Raw genomic sequence first — 25983 nt, forward strand, 5'->3', positions numbered from 1 at the left:
TCATCATAAGAGTCAGTGTCTCCACCAGAACACTTCAATCATTGTTGTCTTGTCCTTTTCATCATAAGAGCCAGTGTCTCAACCAGAACACTTCAATCATTGTTGTCTTGTCCTTTTCATCATAAGAGTCAGTGTCTCCACCAGAACACTTCAATCATTGTTGTCTTGTCCTTTTCATCATAAGAGCCAGTGTCTCAGCCAGAACACTTCAATCATTGTTGTCTTGTCCTTTTCATCATAAGAGTCAGTGTCTCCACCAGAACACTTCAATCATTGTTGTCTTGTCCTTTTCATCATAAGAGCCAGTGTCTCAACCAGAACGCATACACTCACTGTTGTCTAGTCTTTACCATTAGTATACACATTAAAGATTAATGTTACACTTCAGTAGTGAAGCCTTTTTGCTTCCTTGGTCCAGTTATCACTTTCTGAAAAGCTGAAACATTTGTTATCAAAGTTAAGATCACTACCAGTGTTTGTAACTTGAATTGAAAAGATTCCATGTACATAACACAGAGGTACAGATAAACTGCGTATCTACGTAAATTACGCAAATATTTATGTGAAAACTCAATTCCTATTAAGTCTTCTGCGCACAAGTATGCTTTAATTTTTGTAAATACTCAAATGTCGGGGTGGTGGGGGTAGTCTAGTGGTTAAAGCGTCCGCTCATCTTGCCAAAGACCCTCGTTCGATTCCCCACATGGGTACAATGTGTGAAGCCCATTCCTGGTGTCCCCTGCCATGATATTGCTGGAATATGGCTAAAAGTGGTGTAAAGCTACACTCACTCACTCACTCACTCACTCACTCACTCACTCACTCACTCACTCACTCACTCACTCACTCACTCACTCACTCACTCACTCACTCACTCACTCACTCACTCACTTCACTCACTCACTCACTCACTCACTCACTCACTCACTCACTCAGTGTGATCTTACTTGCATACACACAAAAATGTCAAAACTTAGCTTGTGGTACCAGTGGATACAGATAAGACAACTGAGGTGTATTGAGAGGTTCTATTTCAGGACATGAACTTGACAACTTGCAGTCTTTCTTATCGTTTCTCAAATTACAGATTAAATAAAAATAACAAACACTAACAATTAAACTTTATTCCATTTTCAAAATTAATACAAAATGTCAAAATACCCAATTGAGTTTGTGTTAGGTGAGTACAATTTATTTGTTTACTCAAAGGAAGATTAGGATACCCAATTGAGATAAACACAAGCAAGTACATAACTCAATGACCCATAATGTTATCTGTAGCTCTGACTTAGACTTACCTTAGATTATGTAAATGCCTGTCAATAACATATATCTGTTCCCTTCTGCAGTGTGTTTGACGGGATGAGCATTCCCTATCCAAAACGTGAGTTCATCTCCGACGACGACAACGATGACAAGGCTGATACAGGGAAGATGGCTGACAAGGTACTCTCTTTGAAATTGAAATATTCTCAAAAGAAATCCCTTTGAATGTTTTACACATGTAGGGCTAACGTTTATGTATTTCCTGATGCTTGCGTGCATCCCTGCAGCGCAGGATTTTCACTCAGTGATCCGCGCATGCCTGGTACACAGTACAACTCACTCACACTGGGCTTTAGGGATCCTTGGTCCGAGTAGGTTCCAGCATACAGAGCTGGGTGGGGCTTCAGTTGGAGTGGCCTGATCACAGTCACATGGGGTCACAAAACAACATACATTCACTCATGCCGAATATGAATAAAGCTCTGAGCTCTTGTGTGGTACAGCTGTGATCTTTGATTAACCATTAATACCTAAATGTGTTTATCAGGTGAAGGTAAATCGAATCTTAAAAAATGGTTATTTTAATTCTGAATGATAGAAAATGAAAATACAGCGTAACACACTGAACCTGCTGGTAGGCCCAAAAGCATTTTCAAAATGCCGCACCATAGTATACTTCCCAGGGAGATGAGAATGTAATTTGGATGCACATCTGTTGATTTTAATGCTATTTACTATGGTCATTTGATCCATGTGTATTGATATTACATTCGCATCTTCCTTCCTTCAAGTTGATTACAAGAAATAAACATACCAACGATCTTGGCATTATGACTTGCTTAATCAAATCTGACTTTTGTCATGCATTATTGTCCTTGGTCTATATTGGTAAAAATTTAAAAGCTTTAAAAGATATGCCATTGAATGTTATAACTCTTACCATACGTTTTACGGTAAGTTTTCAAAAGTGTCCCCGGTTTAATTTCTTTTCATGAAATGGCATTATCATAAATCGTACTAATTGTTAAACATTCCAACTCTGCTTCAACCTGTAAGGGACAGCTGTTTAACTGTATTCAGTAGTGGTGTATTTGATAATGCCAATACAGTATTGTATCACTATAGGAAGCAAAGAGTACAACTATTTTACAACTCCTGTATAGCAGTTCGCACAATACAGGACAAGCTACATTGATTTGAAGGCATAAAAACAAACAGAATTGTTCTACAGTGTATGCAGATTCTCTAGTATTTCCTCGCTGGCTGTAGATAGCAGAATCTTTACAGTGTTTGCAGCGTATATGTTTCTCCCTAACAATATGCTATCTTCAGTTCATCTTGTTTAAAAACAAGTGATTTACCAGTATAAAGGGAGATAATACAAACTTTTGAATCACGATAGGAATTGTATCACACACATATCAGCATATGTATCATATGATTATCACGACCTCATTATATCAATAATCCTCCAACAATCAGGTCTAGTTACACAGTGATAGTCAAAATTAATGTGAATAGGGATGTCCCTTTAAGTAAGGCCAAAAAGAAATATGTCCATTTCCTATTACATGCTTTTTAAAAGTAGGGTAGGTGGGTCGGTTTTGTCTTCTTTTTTTAACTTTTTTTTTTTATTTCTTAGTGGTACCAGGTGGGCACCTGAGGTCTTCAAGAGTACCATATCATGTAGTGACAATGCCTTGTGATGAAACATTGAAAGATTTCTTTATCAAATCATTATTTATGTTATTTATTTGCAGATTTGGTCAGTGAGGACCCATTATGCTTATTCAATGCAATCCATTTTGGCCCTATATACACTGAAAAACATGAAAATATCATACTCGATTTGGATGAAAATGATGAGTTGAAATGCATTCCAGTCATGATATTGACTTGGTTAAAAAAGATTTAGGGTGTGTGTGTGAGTGTGTGTTTAGTTAGGATAGGGTCGGCCGGGTTACCGGAAACGGACATAATTTTATTATTTTTTGCCTAATAGTGGTGGGTGCCAATACCTGACAGTTATCCTCTGTATGTCCGCGCTATAAATGATTTCCCTGAAGTTGTAAAACTTGTGTTTGTGTCACATGCAATTTCCCCTACACAGGTCTGACATACTGTGATAATACTGAAATACTGTCAACCATCCTGATCCATGTCTATAGGTGGCTTTTAGAGTCAGTGGTATCAATGCAGAATGGATTTCAGTAAACAAGTCTGTCTTGGAACTCACTCCCAAATTCCGAGTTTCAAAAAATGAGATTGTATTGTATTTTGAGTATATTTTTTAACTTTTCAGCTATAATTTTGTGTATTTTGACAGCACAATTGATCTAACCTCTGACATTGAAACATTGGTGTTTATTCCAACAGCTGAAGATGTTGCTTGTGATGCAGGCCGTGCATGTATTATGTGTGTGTGTTGTGTTATTCAGGTGAAGCTTGGTGCTGGGCAGAAAGTGAGTATGAAGCTGTTAGCTTTTCCTCCCTCATCAGCCGCTGTAGTAACACTCATGTACTGTGTGCTCTCTTAGCAGCTCAAGACCATTTCACTTCGAAAACGGAAACAAAATTGTCAATTTCCATTTCGGTTTTAATATGAATTTTAACTTAGTAAACAATAATTTGAGGCTGTATTGATTCATTTCAAGGTTTTAAATTGGTTTTAGTTTTATATGGTTAATTTCTGAATTTTGATATTGACATAGAGTTGACATTGTAGGTGATGGTTTTTGGAAGTTTGTGTGAATTCTTGACATAGTAGTCTGAGGGTTTAAGTTTGTTCGTTGAGTCAATGAGATGAAGAAGGTGTCATGGTTTATCAAGGTTTATCAAGGGCCTTAATGACAAATACATCTCTTTGTGTAGCATTGCATCTCATGGCCTTGTATGGGGCGGTGGGGTAGCCTAGTGGTTAAAGGATTTGCTCGTCATGCCGTAGACCGGGGTTCGATTCCCCACATGGGTAGAATGTGTGAAGATCATTTCTGGTGTTCCCCGCCATGATATTGTTGGAATAATGCCAAAGCAGCGTAAGAGCCAACTCACTCACTCACTTCACCTTGTATTAACCTGCTGTCATGTGTAAGAACCCTTGAATTGCCCCGAATGTAATTGGGATATCAGTCCAATGGTTATACTTTTTTGTTTCACCTGTGAACAAAGTAAACTTCTCAGCAGGTGCACTTGTGTTATCATATGTTCCTTCAAAAATTGGAAAATCAATTGGTGCAGATTGAAATACTTCTGTTAGGGTCTGACTTGAACTTGAAGGTCAGGTCCTCCTGACCTATGCTTTTAATATTAGGGCTGCGCAATATAACCGGTTTACCGGTATTTACCGGTTCAGACATGAACACGATACGTATTGCGATATGCTGATCGAAAACCGGTATTTTGACATGCATTCGGAAAACTTTGTAACACTCGGAAATCTTCGGATATTTCCGTTTTTTAAATCGTTCCTTTCCTTGTTTCATTTGTGCCAAACATTATTTACATATTTATTTTGTCATCATTAAAAGTTTTTATCAAAACCTAGTCAAGCATAGTGATTTTGTTGTGTTTTGCTTTATAAATCAAGCAATAACTCGATTATAAGTAGTTTTTGTTAAAAAGAACTTCTTGCAATATATTGCAATACATATCACAATATATGCTTTCGCATCGCAATATATCGCAATATGAAAATTCTCTGCAATACCCACCCTTATTTAATATTGTAAGGAGAGGAGTTAGTGTTCAATTGCTGCTTGGTTTGAATAGCTCTTGATTGAATGGCATTGGGAGATGCCATCTCTCAGATGGAGGGTGTCGACATACACTGATGGGTTTGTTCAAGTATTCGACAGGCACTTGTGATGTATCTATAGAAAGCGTGAGTGGGTTTCAGCAACACTGTCTGATTCTAGGGGTGATACGATGGTTACAATGGTGGTCAAGACGGTGCCGCAATTCATGATCAGGGTTATGTCCCTTTGGCTGTGTCCGGTTTCATTGATTGAGGGTTAACATTGTATTGGATCATCGTTGGGGATTTGGTTATTCTCAGTTTGTACAAATGTGATAAAATCTACCCCCTTCATCACATTGAGTTTTCTCCAATATTAAGCAAACAGGCTTTGATGTAACAGTAATATTTCCGCATTCATCCCAGCTTATTCACTCGTTCTTAATCACAGGAGCCATTTGGGGAACTTACATAGTGTAAAGTGTGTGTAGTGTCTGGTAGGTGTAGAGACGAAACCTTGGAATGAATTTATCCTCGCCTCCTTCAAACCATTTAATGGATCAAGTTATTGTGCAACTAAATCTGTGGCTGATGCATGAAACACTCTCAGTGAAACAAGAACCTAAAAAGGCATTCCGTGTTCCGACGTCCCACACACAAACTGAAGTACATGGTACGTCAGTCTCATTGACACTAGACTCTGTGGTATAGCCATTGATGTGTATTCAGCTGACAAAGACCAAGCATGTTATCCCATAAACTATGACATATGGATGAAGTGTTTTGGGGATGCCTTTTTAGCAATGTTTCACAGAAGGAAAAGCATAACAGCTTTTAGATACTTGAACTCCTCAGAGGAAGGGTTTTATTTGAAATGTCCTGGTCTATTGTCTCATTGCATTGTGTACCATACTACATGTTTTAATATCATCCTTAGTATCAAATTATATTCTGTATTCACTGTTATGTGATGTTCTCTCCATGGCATGAACTGAATTATACATGGAGATAGTGGTTTCTCATTTAAGATGTTGTTTCAGCAAGTCTTTCTCGTTTAGGATATTTTTTCAGCATACCTATCTCATTTGAGATGTTGTTTCAGCATTTCTTTCTCATTTGAGATGTTGTTTATGTTTGATGCTTTTTAAATCGAGTGGGTTCTTTTTACTTAAAATTGGGCAAGGGTAATACTGTCCCTATTTGTGCCATATTTTTCATCCCTGATTAATCCTGCTCTGGGTGTGAGCTCAAGTTGAGAGATCACTCCCTAATGTAAAGAATGATAGATATGAAGGGAGGTAAGGTTTTGGGGTAGAACTCCTGTCGGCCCCTGGGTTACTTAGTACATTTAATACTGTCGCAGGGTTTACCATTAAGTCACACAATTGGTCAGAGGCCTGGTTTTTTTCTTGTGTACAGTGTGGACTTGAGTATGATGCACACATTCTTTATTGCAAATAGATACATTTCAATGTAGATTATACCATTATCGGGGGCGTTTGGGTTGCTTAGTGGTTAAAGTGTTCGCTCGTCTCGCTGAAGACCCGGGTTCAATTCCCCACAAGGGTGCAATGCGTGAAGCCCATTTTTGGTGTCCCCCTCCATGCTATACTGAGTCTAACAAACCCTAGCAGAAGGTCGAGTCAGCTAACCTTTTGAATTGACCAATCAGAACACAGATTACTAAATCACAAAAGTTAACATTCGCACATACCATTTGAACTTTTACCTCAAAAACGTTTGTACTCGAACGATTCCAAATGCTATTTTCTGCACGATCTCTTCCGAGTGATACACATGATACAGTCGCTGAAAATATCGTTTTTGTCAATATTCCAGGATGTCATCTTGCAGAAATATAAGCTGATAGTAACCATCTCATCAGAAACCCATAAGTGTATAAACTACATGTCAAATATCTGTGTTTTTATGATTTTCGTTTGTTGAGAGATCAGTGTCAGCGACCGGGGAAAGAGAAAATCCAAAAACACTTCACACAGAAACTCAAACTAACTAAATAGAAGCTGTTGTCTGATTGGTTAAATCCGTTCAGTCGTCTCACGTTTGATTAATACTGAGACTAAGTTTACTTAGACTGTTACTGAAAAGAACTGATGGAACAATCACAAGGAACATGATAATTACATCAGGGAGGTCACAGGAGAATATAAACATGGCTTAGGGCGTCAGTGTCTGTACACCTATTTCTGTGTGTTGTATACAATAGCAAGCGAGGTGATTTCAGTAAATGTCAGAAATGAAGGAAACAGTGCATGAATTAAGTAGATCTATGCCAATATATCATAGTATTGATAATCGTGATATTTTATCTGACGATAAATATATCGATACTTGTTTTCGTATCGTGATATGTATCGTTGACCTTAAAGTTGTTAATTTTCACCAGAAATTGACGGTTATGTCAAAATTTACACTGGTATTTGCTATTAAAATATATTTTTTTAAAGAAAATAACTAAAGACAGCATATCATGATATGCATCGAATCGTATTGTATCGTTCCAAGCTATCGCGATACGCATCATATTGTGAAATTTCTGTATCGTCACACCTCTAAAATTAAGTGTTTTTTGTTTTATTTTGATATATGAAATGTGGTGCCCTAGGTCTGTTGTAGCAATGATTTATTTCTAGCTGCTTGGCATCCATTGTTTTCTACAGCAATGGTTGTTGGTAAGTCAGGGCTATGACCCTTGATTGGTTTTCATCAAAGTGAGAAAAGTCTGTGCCATCTTGTGACTTCTCCCACTGGTGTGACTGAAATACCCTTCACATGATGCACACCTGTTAGTGTTACTTAGAAGCAGTCACCTCAGGGAAGATAGAGTTTTCCTGATAGTCATAATCCAGAAGTCAGCTCTGTCTTCGGAATCTTTTGCATTCTGTTCAGATGTTGATGATAATGAGCTTCCAGACCAAATGCTAGCTTTCTGATTTGTTAGTTTGGAAGGTTTCAACCCAAGTTCTAATACCCAAAACCCCAAAGAAGTAAGGCACTCACTGATTGAAACTGCACATTTTGTGATGGATATACTCTCAGAAGTTTTGTTTCTTCATATTTCACAGGTTTTAACCTGCCTATTTATGTTTGCTTGTACTGATTTAGAAACGACTAACATATTTGCTACTGGTAGTGGTGTGAAATTTCAGTGTTATGCAACATATTTTCATATTATTGAAATAATATCATCCCATAATGTAACTTGCAAGTTGTAAACATTACATGCTTTTCTTTACTTTTCTCACCTTTTATATCTATATTTACATTTCCAATTTACTCCTGTGGTTTGTTTGCCTGTCGTTTATGGTTTGTATTTCAGTGTAAGTCTTGTTTAACTTTTGCAGGACTAGGGCATGTAAGTAGGTCATGGCACTTTGCGAGACAGTAGTACTTCAGGTGGCAAACGACGTTTCATACCTTTTCGGATTGTCTCATGGTTGTCAGTTGACAGTAAGGAACCGATGTCGTTGCAGAAATAAAAAATGTCCTATCTGACCATCTCCAAATTTGCCAACTATTACGACCGTCAACAGTTGTGACAGCCAAGCATGGTTTTACACTTGGTCCGGTCTTGTAAAGTCATATTTGGCAGTCGCGCAATTTGGAACCAGAACTTTTCTTGAATATACACTTGTCACCAGTAATCTGGTACCGGAAGTAAGCTGGGCCCTGTCTCGCATATCGCCAGTTGGCGCGCACAAAGGGAGCTGGAAACCCGCTTTGTACCGGAAGTAGCGCCTCGCAAGACTTACAGGCCCTATTGTTGAGGGAAAGTAGGGGTAATGTGTATCCCTACTGCAGATAGTAGAACTGCTATGTTGAAACTGTATTATCAGCAGCTTTTAAACACTATACCTTTGATTCTTTTAGCTCACCTTGACATTTGAGCTTATGTTTTTGGTTTTGTCTATGATATTCAATAGAATAGTCATAATGCTCATTCACTTAGGGACCCTTCATAATTTATGGCTCGGTGGGTTGGGTAAGTGGGTGATGATGATATTTATGGAGAAGCATGTTCAATGTGAAAGACCCCCCTTAAATTTTATATACAAAGGGAGTGAAACCCCCTACACACACACTCCCCACCCCATGTCATGTCATGTACAAATTCAAGTAATCAATAAATTATGAATGGTCCCTTAGGTACGTATGTCTCTTGACTCAACAAAGATTTACATTTTGATTATTTCCAAATGTCTGTCCAATATCCCAAACAGCAAGTTAAGGAGATAGTTCTCATGACAAACTTTACATTGACGTGACTTTGACATCCATCTTTACTGTGCCAACATCTGACATACTTTCATTTTGTATCTCTCATGCCATAAGGCAATGTTTTGAAAGGGCTGGATAGGTATGGTGTTAGAAATGACACTAGTCATGGAGCCTTTACAAAACCCATCCTTGGTAAAGTATCTATGAATGAATTAATTAATAGATTGTGTAAACTGTTTCAGGGTCTTCCTACATATTACATCGTTATACAGACTTGTGTTTGATAACTTTATGTGCTGACATATACATCATATGTTAGTGAGTGGGTGGTGTCCGCTTGTCACGCCGATGATCCATGTTCGATTCCCACATGGGTACAATGTGCGAAACCCATTTATGGTGTCCCGAAGCCCATTTCTGGTGTCCCCTGTTGTGATATTGCTGGAATATTGCTTAAAGTTACATAAAACCATACTCACTCATTCACTCACTCATATAGTAGTGATGACATTTTGATAATTAAAATTGTCTGTCTACTTGATTCCCTGGATGGTCAAGTTGTGTTTGTGAAGTCCAGTCTTGGTGTCTTCCCTCTATTATCTTTCTGTCTGAAAAAGAGTAAAATGTTCAGCACATTGTTGCTGACTGGTGTTAATGGAGGTGAGCCACTCAACCATATTTTGGTACTCACATTAGACATGTCTCCTTTCTAAAAACAGGGTTGGAATGTTTGCTTTCAATCTTTGCACCTTGGCATGTGTACAAGCATGTTTGTGATAAGATCCCCAAAAAGATATCACATGTATGCAAGATTTGGTTGAGAGTGTAGCAGTTAAACTCTGTCATAATATGTCTTTTTTGTCAAAACCTAAACCCAAACGATTTCTTAGAGAAATTGAAACGTGATTATAAAACTGCTGAGTTTATGTTGTTGTGAGTTAGAGACGTTGATTTTCCTGCTTCAGTGTGTATGTTAGTATCCTTGGTAGTAACCCATGCATGTGTGCTTACCGTTATTCAGGTGTACAAAGTACAGGGTGGTCACAAAGTAAGTACACTCCTCTCTGTCTCTCATCTCTCCACCCACCCATCCCCATCACCCAACAACGTCACCCAACAACGTCATCGGTGTAGGCATCACATAGTGGATCTGACAGACATAGCAACACATGGCCCATCATGCATTCCACATAGCCCAACAAGTATGAGTCAAGGCCCTATGAGTTTTTGTTTTTGTTTGTTATTTTGTGCAGTAAACAATATTGCAACAGCATGAAGGCAGTCAGTACATAATCGACTCTGGAACAGACCATTCTCCCCACAAGCATCACACATAACCGAACAAGCATCACACATGGCCCCTCAGGCATTGGACATTGTCCAGGATGCATTCCACCAAGCACAGCAAGCAATGCATATTGCCTAACAAACGTCACATATGTCCCAGGAAGGAACTCTGCATTGTCCAGAATCATACATTGGCTGAGCATCACAAATGGAACAGCAAGTATTGAGCAGTGCCCAGAAAACATGACAAATGAGCAATCAGGCATCACACATGACTCCAGAGCAGTGATGCACTGTTCAGCATCAGACATTGCCCTGTATGCATTCAACATAGCCCAGCAAACTTGCCCCATGAAGCCTCACACATGGCCTTTCAATCATTACACATGACTTAACAAGTGTCACAAATAGCCAAGTACTTACCTTTTTGTCCCTGGAAGCATCAGTTGAGGCTAAGCAAGCATTCCACATTGCAACAAAAACAGCACGCATGCCCCGCAAGCATCTACATTGATGATCAAACATCACACACAGTCCATCAAGCATTACATAGTCCGTCAAGCATTTTATATTGCCCTTAAGGTATAGAAAATTCACAAGTGTCACTGCAAGTATCGCATACAAACAAACCTTAATTACCAATGGCTTGTCAAGCATTCTTCATTGCCTAACAACCATCACAGATACCTCCGCAAGTATTACGCATTGTCAATCAAGCATGAAACATACCCCAGCAAGCATCATGCACTGTCCAGTGAGTACACATGGCTTAGCAAGCATCACATGCCCCAGAAAATATTGTCCAGCAGGCATACATGATCCAGAAAGCATTGTCCAGCAGGCATACATGACCCAGAAAGCATTTTCCAGCAGGCATACATGACCCAGAAAGCATTGTCCAGCAGGCATACATGACCCAGAAAGCATTGTCCAGCAGGCATACATGACCCAGAAAGCATTGTCCAGCAGGCATACATGACCCAGAAAGCATTGTCCAGCAAGCATCACACATTGCCCAACAAGCAACCCATATGTAATATGTGGCCAAGCAAGCACTCCACATTGTTTCACAAGCATTTCACATTACCCATTATGCACCAGTTATGGCCCAGTAAGCATTACGCCCAACCAAGCAAGCATGTCCCAACTTCTGTCAAACATGGCTGTACAGTCATCACAGCCATCGACAGGATCCTCATCATTCTGTCAATGTCTCACAAATCATCTAACCAAGCCATCATCTCACTGTCTCCCATAGTTTTCATCAGGTACCAACTAGTCGGATCACATCCTGTAAACGGTGTATCAAATGCTGTTTGAGACAGGTTCCAGAAATCATCAGAAATCATATACATTTGATTCTCTCATCATTTACCCAGTGCATAACCTATCATTCGTCCTTTGCAGTCATTATCCTGTCATTGTTTAACATTATTCAGCCAATGAGCTGATGGCAAACATTCACAATATAGCATTGCATACCATGCAGCTTGGACCAACATTGTTTACACTTCAATGTGTAACTGTGATCATCATTCACAGACCCAGACTGACATGGAGAGATTAACATACTTTGATCAATACACATTCCTGGTCAAATACATTCATACTCAGCTCAACACACTCTGACTTAAGTCAACATGCTCACACAGGTCAACACACTCTGACTTCAGTCAACATGCTCACACAGGTAACACACTCTGACTTAAGTCAACATACTCACACAGGTCAACACACTCTGACTTAAGTCAACATGCTCACACAGGTAACACACTCTGACTTAGGTCAACATACTCACACAGGTCAACAGGTCAACACACTCTGACTTATGTCAACATGTCAACATGCTCACACAGGGTCAACACACTGACTTAAGTCAACATGCTCACACAGGTCAACATGCTCACACAGGTCTTTGACTTAAGTCAACATGCTCACACAGGTCAACACACTTAAGTCAACTGCTAAGTCAACATGCTCACACAGGTCAACACACTCTGACTTATGTCAACTTGCTCACACAGGTCAACACACTCTGACTTAAGTCAACATGCTCACACAGGTCAACACGCTCTGACTTAAGTCAACATACACAGTTCAACACATTCTGACTTAAGTCAATATGCTCACACAGGTCAACACACTCTGACTTAAGTCAACATGCTCACATTCATGTCAACACACATAAACACTGATCAACACTCCATTCCAATTCGACACACATAACTTCATTGACAATTACAGATCAAATACACAGATCCAGATCAACACACACCTCGAGATAGATCAGCACTTAGACCAGACGGATACGCACAGATCAGCCCATGTAGTCTCTAATTAACACACGCACGCACGCACACACACACACACACTTTGACTGACACCCTGATATGCGGATTGACACACACACACACACACACATACCGACATCAACACACTTATTCCTACATAAACACACTCATCCCTACACTGACAAAGTAACTCATTTCATAAATCCAGATCACAACTGGTTTTCACAGATCCATGACAGAACTCCTCCGTAAACACTCTCAAAGTCCCATCCTCTATACATAAAGGTTGCATAGCAACCAGACCCTCATATCTCCTCACAAAGCACTGATGCTGACGCAGCCTCTGTATATATACCCTTAATACCACCAAGCTGTAAGTATCCCATACCAATCATGGCTACAACATTGTAATCACATCATCCATAGCATAACAAAACACTTAGCTCTGTAGGCTAATTCCTAGATGTAGAAATATACAGGATATGTACATATATATTCATAGGGTAGAACTATTATTTTGCATATTTGTCATGTGTGGTTTATATTTCAATGAACATAATATTTTCAGAAGTCTTGCAAGAATTTCTAAGACAATACATGTAATTTCATACATATATGTGTATATGCATATCTGTTTTATGATGCAATATATATCCCTTACTTAGTTCCTGTATGTTGCTGAAATTGTTGGCATATTGTTTTGATCTTGTACAAATTGTCCATTCATATCCCAAATTTCACTGCCATTCCCTGTGAGACAAAGATGGGACAGGGTTGTCTCCCGTCTGGGACAGAGTTGTCTCCCTTATACCAGCTGTGGAAGCTGTTTCACCTCTCTTCTCTCTCTCTCCTCAGTTCTATCACATGCAAGCAAACAACTGTCTACAGTACCCATCTGCAAGTTGACACATTCACATTTTGTTAAAGTTAACTGTTTCATGCTCCTCGTGGAGTGGTCGTTAATCTAACAAAGTTCTTTGAGGTTTTGTTCTTCACTACTGGCATTTTGTACACTGATAACAATATGAATGATGGAAGTGATGGTAAATTTACAAGTTCCTTTGAGCAAATTTGTAGGACTCTGATTGATGGCAGATTTCATGGCATAATTTCAAATTCTATGTATATGTATATCGTTCAAATTTTATGATTACCTACCCAAGATGCTACCAACTGGATATTTTTGGTACTTCACTTTTCACTCTTATTAGGCCAGACCAATTTTATTTCTTCTTTTACGGATTTTTGTCCTCAGAAAACCTAAAGGCAGGAGGGAAAATAAATAAAAATAAAATTACCAGTCAAAGTAATATACCTTAAATACTCAAAGTATTTTACATTTGGCAATTCATGAAGTGTATATTTGGCCAAAAACAATGTAAAAATAAATAATTTTGTAAGTTTACATTTTTGGCCAATAAAAACATTAGGATTTTATTTTTTCAGCAGAGAAATTATTTTATGTTTTTTCTTATTCTTGAAAAAATATGACAGGCGGATCCATAAAACAAGAAATAAAATTGGTCTGGCCTTAGCGTCTATTATAAAAGATGTCCTGCTGAAAAAGTGTTTGGGAGCACTTGATTCTTTCATATTACTAAAGTTAGTGACAGAACCAGGTGGTCCTTAAATGGTTTTGAGTAGTATAGAAACAATGGAGAACTAAGCATCCACCACCGATCTGAGCCTTGCCATCGATTGGAGTCCTACATCTTTAAGGTAAATGATTTATTCCACTTATTAAGTACATAGCCACAAAGAACTAATGCAACAAATACAGTGAACGTTTGTTCAAATACAAAATGATCATCAGCCATCCTTTTCTGAGTTGACGGTTATGGGTTGGAGGTTGTAAATGAATGTGTATGTACCATGGAATACCTTTGGTTCAGTTGGAGAAGTATGCTTTTTATAACTGCTGTTGAATAAAAGGCACTGTCCTGCACCAGAGACTAAAGACTGAAGTAATGATAATAATCATATACTAACTTGAAGTTAATGATAAGTATCATACTCTCGTAATTCTTAAATTTTGGTTTTTAGAAATTATGATGAATATTTTAATTTGTCAACGACAAGTTGTTTTATGTTTTAGTTTGTGTTTTGTTGGTGGATCATTTTCTGTTTGTTGAGCCGGAGTTGTGAGCTGCATGGTGGAACACTAACAAGCACATGTGGTGTTTAAACTGAGCACGTACTGCGGTTTGCAGCCTGATGAACAAGCAGTTCAGTCCCAAGCAGCATACATGTCAGCTTTTATGCAATAGTTTAGGGTATAATGATTTCTGCAGACATATATTCTAGTTCTGATCGTAGATATAGTGAAACCTTTTTAACTTTGAGTACTGGAGAGTGGTGCGGTGGGGTAGCCTAATGGTTAATGCGTTGGCTCGTCATGCCAAAGACCCGGGTTCGAATGCCCACATGGGCACAATGTGTGAAGCCCATTTCTGGTGTCCCCCGCCGTGATGTTGCTGGAATATTGCTAAAAGCGGCGTAAAACCAAACTCAGTCAGTCAGTAGAGTACTGGAGAACTTTGCCAACATTGTTTAGTTTGAGACATGTAGACTGCAAGCATGGTATGAATGATGTGGGCGTTGGTTCAAATTTGAATTGCAGCATGCATAAAAGCTAAAAGAATAAAGTTTCTTAGAATATCCCCAGCACTCTATTGGTGAGTGAGTGAGTGAATGTTGCTTAATGCTGCATCAGCATTTTAGCTGCTATTTGCATTGACCATTGGTCACATAGTATGTGGTGACCACATCAGAATGTCTGATCAGACTGTGTGATTGATTGCACGCCATTGCTCATGATGGGGTGGGACATTACACAAAATATCAACCATAAATGCATGGATTACTGCTCACACTATGACACACAGATGCTGAGGTGGCACAGTTGTTCACTCATCACAGCAGAGGCAGGGTTTGAACCCCGTGTCTGGTGTCCTCAGTAACTCCAGACATGGGATTTTGGTTCCAGATGGTACAATACCGCCAGCACATTTCTGGTGTCCCCTTCGGGTGTAATACCACACTCAAAGATTCCTGAAGATCAGGATTACAGTTTATTACAATTTGTAAATTAAAGCCTTTCGGAACTGACATGTATGCTGCTGAAACTAACACAAGTAACCGTGGTAACAGATGATGGGATAAATGCTGGTACCTACACAAATGTTGGTTGTGTGTTTACATTTCAGGAAGTGCAGTTTTGTTACAGTATTGGTTTTTATCTCAAATATATTTCTTTCATTATCATGTTGGTATTTAAAATAACATGGTGCCTTTTTTTCTTTTCCAAGGTGTAAACACTGATATAATTAAAAAAATTGCAATATGAATTATGTCACCCAATGTGTATTTCAACTTTGACATATATATAGCTTATGTGAAAATGATTTTATATAGATGTAAATGTCCTGTCAGGAACATTCTAATTTGTTTATATCTTCATCTGTGATAGAGATGTATTTGTCATGTTATTATAATGATAGTGCATGTAAGATGTGTAATATATATATGTATATATAAGAACGATTTTATAGTACATTACAGTATTGTTGGATATCCTTTTTATGGCAGGTTATGGAGGATGGAAATGTTATGGATTAAGCCTCTTGCTCATTTCTAGGCTATGTAACATCAGCTTTAACACTGACATTTATTTGGGTGATATATACTACTTTGAACCTCCCACAATGTATCCTGGCTTAATGTGTTCCCCGCTAAATGTGTGAAAGTGAGTGAATGAGTGAGTTTAGTTTTACGCCACACTCAGCAATATTCCAGCTATATGGTGGCGGTCTGTAAATATTCAAGTCTGGACCAGACAATCCAGTGATCAACAGCATGAGCATCGATCTACGCAATTGAGTACCGATGACATGTGTCAACCAAAGTCAGCAAGCCTGACCACCCGGTCCTGTTAGTCGCCTCTTATGATAAGGATGGGTTACTGAAGATCAATTCTAACCGGATCTTCACAGGTTGGGGATTCTGAGATGGAATGTTCCCACTACCTGATGTTTCTCTGAGGACATGACTGAAATGATGATCAAGTGGTAGCATTGCACGACCTGGATGATTGTATGTCCTTGTACCATAGGTCATTGGTCATGCTTTCAACCACTGGATTGGAAATGCCTGAATGGATTGTTTACAAGATGTGGGGTGGTGGGGTAACCTAGTGATTAAAACGTTCGCTCGTCACACCAAAGACCCGGGTTCGATTCCTCACATGGGTACAATGTGTGAAGCCCGTTTCTGGTGTCCCCCGCCATGATATTGCTGGAACATTGCTAAAAGCGACGTAGAACCATATTCGAGTCAGTTTACCAAATGCCTTGATACTGTGGGACCTTCGGTGTCTCTTTAAATTGGTTCTTGCTAACACTGCCGCATATATCTGTGTCTTCTAGTGATTAGTGTTAATATTTTCTGAAACTGTTGTTGCTTTGATGTTGGCTTTCATGAAGCTAATTGTCCATGGAGCCACAAATGGCAGCCTGATCAACAGCACAGTTGCAACCAAGCCCATGGTCATTTTGCTGTTGTTCTTTGTAACATGCATAATGTTTGTTGGTCTACTTGCAGCAAGCTGGGCAGGCTGACCAATCATCTGGACACAATCAACCACCGGCCAAGAAAGTCCGAGTTATGCCACCTTCAACAACAAGCAGTAATATGGTAGTATCTCATGTTTGCTCCAAATATATAGGAGAATTGATTCATGTGTGGGAAGTGTGGATTTTCTTTTGTCTGTGTGCTTACATTATCTTCACTGTTTGTATGTCTTTTCTGCCTTCTCTAGAATTGAGTCATGTTCAGGTTAATCCAATATTTTCACTGTGTATGTCCAATATCTTGTCTAAGTCCCATATTTTCTATGTAAATAACTCATGTTCAGGTTAATGGTTACAATATTTTCACTGTGTATGTCCAATATCTTGTCTAAGTACATCCACCATATTTTCTATGTAAATCCAGTGTCTCTTCCAACTATGTCCAATACCCTCTCCCAGTATATCCAGACCGCCTCCGTGGTGTAGTGGTTAGAGTGTCCGCGTCCACCGGGAGAATTCCGGAAGGTCAATGTGTGAAGCCCGATCCCCGACCGCTGTCATACCAACTGGAATATTGAAGTTAAAATATGGTACTTGGTGGTCCCTGTCTGGCGCTCGGCATTAATGGGTACAACAAGGACTGGTCAGCTCTGAGTCAGTATAATGTGTCTGAGTGGGGTATTCATGCTTCACTGCGGCATGGTATCTCAGTGGGCTAGCACTATAAAACCAGCTTCAGTCTGGGCTAGGGTACAAGCAGCATGCACATCTCAGTGGGCTACACTATAAAACAGCATACACAAGCAGCCGCATGCACGCCGCGTCGTCATATGAGCGAAATATTCTCAAGCACGACGTTAAACCCAATTTCACCTCACCTCCCGGTATATCCATTATCCAGTATGTTACCACTGTTGTCTATTCTGCAGGTTCACAACATGCACGGCCAACAACAGCAAGGCATGGCCTTCTCCACCAACAACACCCAGACATCCTCGTCAGGATCAACCTACATGGGAAGATACTGACGCTTGCTGCAGGGACAACATGAACAACACAAGCCAGCGGTTCTTCCAGGTAGCTGTACCTGCTTCAGAAGGGATGGGAGCAGGAGATGCTTTGCTGCTTCATACATGATGTTGTGGTCCCACCTTGTTTAGGGAGCATAGTTCTACATCATTGGTGCATTCCTTCTGTATGGATCAGTTCAACATGCTGGGGTTATTTCAGATATCTGATTTTTGTGTCACACTTTCACAAGCACACAACGAAAGCCTGTAGATGTTATGCAGTGATTTCTGAACACAGATTTCAACAATAATTAATTATCAGCAATCTCATCTCCAGGATATCTTATATCAGTTCTGCATTTAAGGGTACATTTAATTTGAATAATACAAGAATCTGTGGAATATCTTAACAAGAAAGAGAATGTTTTTGCTGAAAAAGTGTTCCCCTTCCACATTTATTATCCTTTGCTATTATTGATATGTGATCAACACTATTTCTGTACTTTAAAATGTCTTTAAATTATTATATATATCTACTTTACTTTTAAAGGTAATATCATTTGTCCCACTGGCACAGGTCTTTCTTTGAAAGCATACTTCATTAATGTATTCTGGACGGAGTATTTCAATGGGAAAGGTCCATATGGACCCAAAGGAACAGTACTTAGTATCTGTGATTCATATGTCCACGAATTTGAGACAATTCTCAATCTGCATTGTGTAGTGGTGGATAGTTTGCTTCCCATCTTGCTGTTTGTTCATTCAATGTGAGAAGTGAAGCAAGGTGTCTCTTACAAGGGACTATGCTCCACCACATGGTGGGGATATCAGCAGGTGGTAGTGCAAGATTGACATACAGGATTTGGACAACAAGGTCACAGGAAAATGAACATCTGTCAACTCATCACAAACATAGTGTAATGTTGTGAGTGAAAAATGAAGATCCAATTTACTCTTTCATGTTTCTTTACAATCAAACAGGGGGTGGTGGGTAGCCTAGTGGTTAAATGGGTACAATGTGTGAAACCCATTTCTGGTGTCCCCCGCCGTGACATTGCTGGAATATTGCTAAAAGCGGCATAAAACCCAACTCACTCATTACAATCAAACACCCATCTTGGAAGAATGTTAAGTCAGAACTGTTGGATAGCTCAGTGGATACTGCTATTCGGCAGATGTAGGTATTGATCCCCCTGTTCATTCAAGGCTTGTGGGTAGCCTAGTGGTTAAAGCGTTGACTTTGTCATGCCGAAGACCCGGGTTCTATTCTCCACATGGGTACAATGTGTGAAGCCCATTTCTGGTGTTCTCCGCCATGATGTTGCTGGAATATTGCTAAAAGCGGCGTAAAACCCAACTCAGTCAGTCTGTCAGTGTTGTGATATTGCTGGAATATTGCTAAAAGTGGCGTAAAACCATACTCCCTCACTTACTCCTTCATGGCTTCATCCTGTGCCAGTTGGTCAAGCTCATAATGTCCACTAATGGCTTGATCCGGAAAACTGTAGCTGAAAACCATGAGTCTGTAAGTTCTCTATTGTCTTCTGTTGTTTGTATTTTACTTTATGTGAAAAAATAGAACTCCGCTGTTAGTAGTTACAGTTGAAGTAAAAATAAATTCAATAGTTTTTAACATCAAACCATTCATAAATCTGTTATTTTACAAAAGAGAGAATGGCAGCAGAACTGTCACGAACTAAGGGACCGTTCATAATTTTTGGCTAAGGGGGTGATGATGATAATTATGGAATGTGAATGACACACCCTCCCCCTCCTACAATTTATGTACAAAGTAAGTGGAACACACACACTCGCCTCTCTTTTCCCCCCACCCCCCACCCCCACACACAAGTCATGTACAAATCAATGACTAATACATGTGTACAAAATTGATCACCCCACCCCATCCCCGCCTCACCAGAACAAAATGGGTGACCCCCCTTAAAATCATCACCATCCCTACTAGCCCTATATTAGGAACTGTCCCTAATACTCACCATTGTTTAGATTTGACACTAATTGAAACTCCAGGGCTACTTGAAACTTCGTGGACTGGTATTTCTAGAGATCTGTGTACTAACATATGTCTTCTTGAAATGCAATCATGAATATGTTGAAGATGAAAGACAAATTGTTGGCAATTGCTTCAGTTATGTGGACTTGGACACTTGTCCAAATTGTGCACAATTCTTGAAGAAACAAAAATGGACATTTAAATTATGAACCATATTATAACTCCTGTGCTTGATGTAAGGTATCTTAATTTCCTTAAAACTGCTAAAATATCAAGCCGCCATGTTAATGAATTACAGTTGTTTTTTACATGAAATATGTGCTTGACTCCATGACTGTGTTAGTGCTGCAGGGATTTCGGGAGGCTTCAGTGTTGTGAGGGAAAGTATCGGTTGTAGGTAGTTGTTCATAATGTGGAAATATATGTCGGGCAAGATCGATCTGTAAATAATAATAGGAATAAAGATGTATCAGTTAGACTCAGTGTTCTCAGTTGTCTATCAATAAAGTCGAAAGAAGGAATTGCATCAGACGTCATTTTAGTAACTGCTGCATGAAATTTCAAGTTGTGAATATGTGTACTACAGGCTTTGTAATTACTCGTGAAGGTCCGGGTTAGAATATTGATCTTCAGTATCCCATGCTTGTCTAACGGGATCGAGTGGTCTGACTTTGTTGACAGGTCATCGTATCCCAACAGCTTAAAGCAATGTTCATGCTGTTGATCACTGGATTGTCTGGTCCAGACTCGATTATTTACAGACTGCCGGATTATAGGTGAAATATTAAATCATCCTGCATCCGATATGTCTGCAGATGCGGTAGGATAGCTAAATTGTTGAATCTCTTGAAGGCCCAGATAAGACCCAACACACGTGTAAAGCCCGTTTGAACTCTCTAGCCCCCCCCAAGTGTGTCAGTAGTGTTGCAGGCAACGCATGGTCATAAACCATCTCTACTTGTGGATGACGGAGTTGAGTGGCAGTGTGACGAGAGTGACAAAAGCACTGGTATCCACTGGTACCTTTTTTCAGCGCAAGAGCTCCACAAAAGTGACTGTTTCAAAAACAAACAAACAGCCACTTCACAATATTGTGAAGGCCCCAGAAGAAAGTACGCACCATCAAATATTTCGAGTGTCGCACCACCCGTTTGATGAAGTGCGTACCTGCTACAATTTCTTACCAGATTAAAGCACCTTGCCTCTACCTGACAGGAATGGGAATCTACAGGTATTTCCGCTCTGTACAAAACGTCTTGTTTGAGGAACAATTGCAGAGGGTTCTTCGAAGCAGCCTCCTGTAGTAAGGCAGCTGTAAATGAACACTTTTCGTTGGGGAAAATGCATCTCCTCCATTGAGACTTCATACTTGTATGAGGCGACAAACGCGATCGGTTGGCCAGGCTCACTGTCTGCATGTCATCGTATCCCAATTGCGCAGATTGATGCTCATGATGTCAATCACGGGAATCTCTCATTAAGACTCTATTCTTTACAGACCGCCGTCATATTGCTGGAAAATGGCTGAGTGCTGCGTTAATTTAGAAATTAGAAGAACTTTCAGACAAACACATGCTTGATCATTTGTAGTTTGTTTTTATAAAAGTACTACGAACACAGGTAAATGAGAAGCTTTTTATTGACGTCAAGATTAAGACTTTGATAAAAAGCTCCGTTGGGATACTCATGTTCGTGTGTATGAGTATTAACCTATTTGGAATCTTTTATACATAGAACAAAATTGATTATATATTCATCCAGACATAATAAAGTATGAAATCTAACTATTCATTTCTGACAATATACTCAACGATCCGTTTTGAAGCTGCAAACAATAATACGAATAATATTTCAAAGAGTGAGTGAGTTACGTTTTACGCCGCACTCAGCAATATTCCAGCTATATGGCGGCGGTCTGGAATATTGTTGAGTGCGGCGAGTGGACCCGACAATTCAGTGATCAACAGCATGAGCATCGATCTGCGCCATTGGGAACCGATGACATGTGTCAACCAAGCCAGCAAGCCTGACCACCCGATCCCGTTAGTCGCCTCTTACGACAAGTATGGGTTACTGAAGGTTCATTCTAACCCGGACCTTCACGGGTTGATGAGAGAAAGAAAGTATGGTTCTTTATTCAAACTTCGTCTTATCGACGTCACAGTTCTGGTTCATCATTTAAAATAATACGCATGCTCTTTTTAAAGAATGTACTATATCCTAATCACTGTGTTTAGTTCCACAGCTTATTGATTCAACAGAGAAGTAATATACATTATCTTAATAGTTGGGACTAATACTAGGATTCTTTACGTTCTCCACACCGCTGGTGGTATACAGCTTTCATGCGTATTTAAGTTCAGGCAAAGGTTTTCAAAACAACGTCACAAATTTCATTGATATATAGTTGACAGTTTTACAAATTTACGATTATTTGACAAAGAAATTGTATCCTGATACTGGCTGAAACGGACACTGGAAATGGGTAAACAAGTTGAATTATTATGTTGACACTTGTCAAAGCGTGGAGTTATATATAGAGGTGTGCAACAGGGTTGCTTCATACACCCAGTCCTTTTCCTACATCCTGATTACGAACAGCTCCTGTTTAAAAATGCTGAAGACTGTTATTCTGGCTGTTGCTGTGGTCCTCATCGGTAAGTTCCTTTAAACTCATTCTATTGGACCTAAATATTGGCAATATTCGCTAAACAGGTACGTAATTTACACCGTGGATGAGGAAGCGATACGTAAAATTGTCAATAACTGTATTGCTTTGTTAAATGCTTCCTTTTCGGTCAAATAATGTTCTTACAAATGTCAACTCTCCAACTTCAGCATTCGATTGTAACATGATAATGAATTGATCGACAAAATATTCAAAGCCACAAAATACCATTGATTCCGACTTGGTGGTAAGCATACGCTTATAAATCACTATCAAATAGTTTGCCGAAATGGTCCTGCCCCACCAATGGTGCCCTATCGCAAATATACGGACAAACATGGTTTGTTAACCTGAACAAACATACTTTTGGTACAAATCAAATAAGTCTCGGACATCGAAGAAACCTTGAGCACGTGTCGTTGAAGGGTCTTTGAAATCTTCGCAGACAGGGCATGCTCAGTTCTGTTAAAAAGCTGCATAATGTAACACTGTGTTTTGTATGATGCTGTATAAGGGTGATACGTTCACAGCATTCTTGTTCGATCTGAACAGCAATGTAACCTGGTGTTAACGGACGAAAAAGCAGAAGCAACATGGTACAAGGGTTCACAATTTATATGGGAACATCGCTAACGACAAACTGAATATTACTTGGAATGTAACGTATATCTCATTCATTACGTGTTACATATGATAGCCTGGACTGGTGTGGATGTGTGAGGTGGGATTAACGCAGCTTCGACAAGTATTCCAGTTACAACCAGTGTCCGAAATAGCCACTGGCCCGCTAGTCCGTGGCTAGTAAAAATCTAGTCGGGCCTGTAAATCTCTGGCCCGATTGGCTAGTGAATTTTCATGGGGTCATTTTGTAAATATATCACTCTCTCCGACTTATTTCATTTATTTGAGCATAAACAAAATATTTCAGAAATTCAGACGTGTTTTTCGTATTTGGTTTTGATGGTATTTTACCTTTTTGTAATCGTTTGCTTGGTTTCTACATTCAAATTTCGGGCTAGTGAAATATTTTATGGTATAGTAACTTTCAGGCATGTCTAGCCCGACTGACCAGCAAAATTTGGAAACTGTTTCGCACACTGGTTACAACACGACATACCAGCTTAATGTTGCAGGAAAGTTGGAAGGGATGCAAGTCTCGGACCTTTACCACTTTGTGAAACCCACGAGCTCTTGTATTGTACTGGCAACCCAAGTATCGGGATTCGAACCCATTGAACTATACAGAGTATTATATTATATAATATTATCTAATACAAAGTGTTCATATCCAGCTGGCGCCGAAGACGAGTGCCTCAGGGCATGTCCGAGAAACTTAAGTCCTGTCTGCGCTACGTTCACCAAATCCTATGGGAATGAATGTATGATGAAGGCTGACGCCTGCAGGTGAGCTACCGTAGCAAGGGTGCTTGATCCATCTGCTTGTAACTACATGTTATTGTGTATATGACCGTTTGCAAAACCCTGAACATATACCGCAAGCGCGGATGCAGATCGTTTTAAAGAATTGGTACACCGTTGTTGTTTTCTATAAATGCTGAATGAATGCAAACACTTCTTTGGAGAAAACATTAATTGATATGATTCTCAAAGATTCAGTTACTTCCGTATGTGTGTTAACGCAATTAGTATGCTTACAAAAAGAGAAAGAGTGAAGGTTGGAGGTGTTCACCCCGCGCACACCCTTTCCTCTCCATCCCGATTGACGTACGGGGATCCAGTAGATTGATATCTCTGAGTGTGAGGCTACTGCCTTGGACTGCATACATGCGCTTAGTAATAAAGTAACTGACAAAACTCGTTTCTCACAGAATGTCGACAATTACGCTGAACCACCTTATATGTTTGTGTGTATTTTCAGCCTGGCAAAGCAAGGCGTCCATCTTATGACTAAGACGGACACCGTGTGCAGCTGTGAAAGGGCGTGTCCCTTCCTCCTCAGCCCCGTATGTGCCACGGACGACGTCACATACGACAACGAGTGCCTGATGAGCGTGGCAGCATGCAAGTGAGTAGTGCAAGAGATTACCGTACTGATGCAATAATGGCGCTCTTGTATTTTCCAACATTCTACTGGTAGAGACATAGAGTAACTGAATTTCCAGTATAGTATCTAAGTGAACATCGAGATTATCGAATTTCTGTAAGGCAGCATGTCGTTGTCATGAGCTTTAAGTGTTGTGTCTTTTGTTTTCAACATTTCTGGAGGTTTATATCATAATTATTTTGTTTTCAACATTACTGGAGGTTTATATCATAATTATTAATACCAGTCTGATTTTAATCGTTTTTGTTCTTGTTACAGACAAAACAAGTGGTTGGAAGTGAAGAGTGCTGGCAAGTGCCCAACCGAGAACTAATGACCACATTGCCAGGCAGAGCTGAGCCATAGTTGCAAGAATACATTAATTGATACATTTATGGGTTAAATTGTAATGTAAATTTCAAGTGTGTGCATGCGGATTCTTTATGGTATATCAATGGGCTCATCGTAAAAGTTAATGTGATAATGTGTATAGTGTTAACCATGTTTTTCTGATTTGGAATATGGAATAAACAAATTGATTTAAGAAACGTGTTTCTTTCGTATGTTTTTAAACGCAGTATATCTGTAAGTGAGTGTCCATTGCAACTGACGTTTGTCAAATATACTACCCATCAAACGTTTAGAGGGGCGGTGGGGTAGCCTAGTGGCTAAAGCGTTGGCTCGTCACGCCGAAGACCCGGGTTCGAATCCCCACATGGGTACATTGTGTGAAGCCCATTTCTGGTGTCCCTCGCCGTGATGTTGCTGGAATATTGCTAAAAGCGGCGTAAAACCAAACTCAGTCAGTCAGTCAGTCAAACGTTTAGACTCCCTTAAAGCACTCACCACATGTTATGCATATA

The 25983-nt window shown here is 39.6% G+C and overlaps 2 protein-coding genes across 2 annotated transcripts in view; both read left to right on the plus strand.

Annotated features, from left to right (window-relative positions):
• The window catches only part of LOC124289932 (cyclin-dependent kinase 8-like), a 30867-nt gene extending 11587 nt beyond the window's left edge, over window positions 1-19280 (plus strand). Inside the window, 6 exon segments of the mRNA XM_046726601.1 lie at window positions 1350-1446; window positions 3705-3728; window positions 10260-10286; window positions 13672-13713; window positions 17416-17508; window positions 18314-19280. Coding sequence (XP_046582557.1) covers window positions 1350-1446; window positions 3705-3728; window positions 10260-10286; window positions 13672-13713; window positions 17416-17508; window positions 18314-18412 — 382 coding nt within the window. The 3' untranslated portion in view covers window positions 18413-19280.
• Window positions 19281-22961: 3681 nt separating this feature from the next.
• LOC124289934 (ovoinhibitor-like) lies at window positions 22962-25664 on the plus strand. The gene is made up of 4 exons (XM_046726603.1): window positions 22962-23065; window positions 24369-24480; window positions 24956-25102; window positions 25400-25664. The coding sequence occupies exons 1-4, from the start codon at window positions 23023-23025 to the stop codon at window positions 25452-25454; spliced, it is 357 nt and encodes a 118-aa protein (XP_046582559.1). The 5' UTR covers window positions 22962-23022; the 3' UTR covers window positions 25455-25664.
• The last annotated feature ends 319 nt before the right edge of the window (window positions 25665-25983 follow it).

Source organism: Haliotis rubra, unplaced genomic scaffold (assembly GCF_003918875.1).
Source record: "Haliotis rubra isolate DU_JTF1 unplaced genomic scaffold, ASM391887v1 Scf452, whole genome shotgun sequence".
NCBI lineage: Eukaryota > Metazoa > Mollusca > Gastropoda > Lepetellida > Haliotidae > Haliotis > Haliotis rubra.

Coding starts and splice junctions, on each gene's coding strand:
- LOC124289934 (XM_046726603.1), top strand. CDS start 23,023: ATGCTGAAGACTGTTATTCTGGCTGTTGCTGTGGTCCTCATCG. Junction 24,481..24,955: donor ATGAAGGCTGACGCCTGCAG/GTGAGCTACCGT, acceptor GTGTATTTTCAG/CCTGGCAAAGCAAGGCGTCC. Junction 25,103..25,399: donor ATGAGCGTGGCAGCATGCAA/GTGAGTAGTGCA, acceptor TTCTTGTTACAG/ACAAAACAAGTGGTTGGAAG.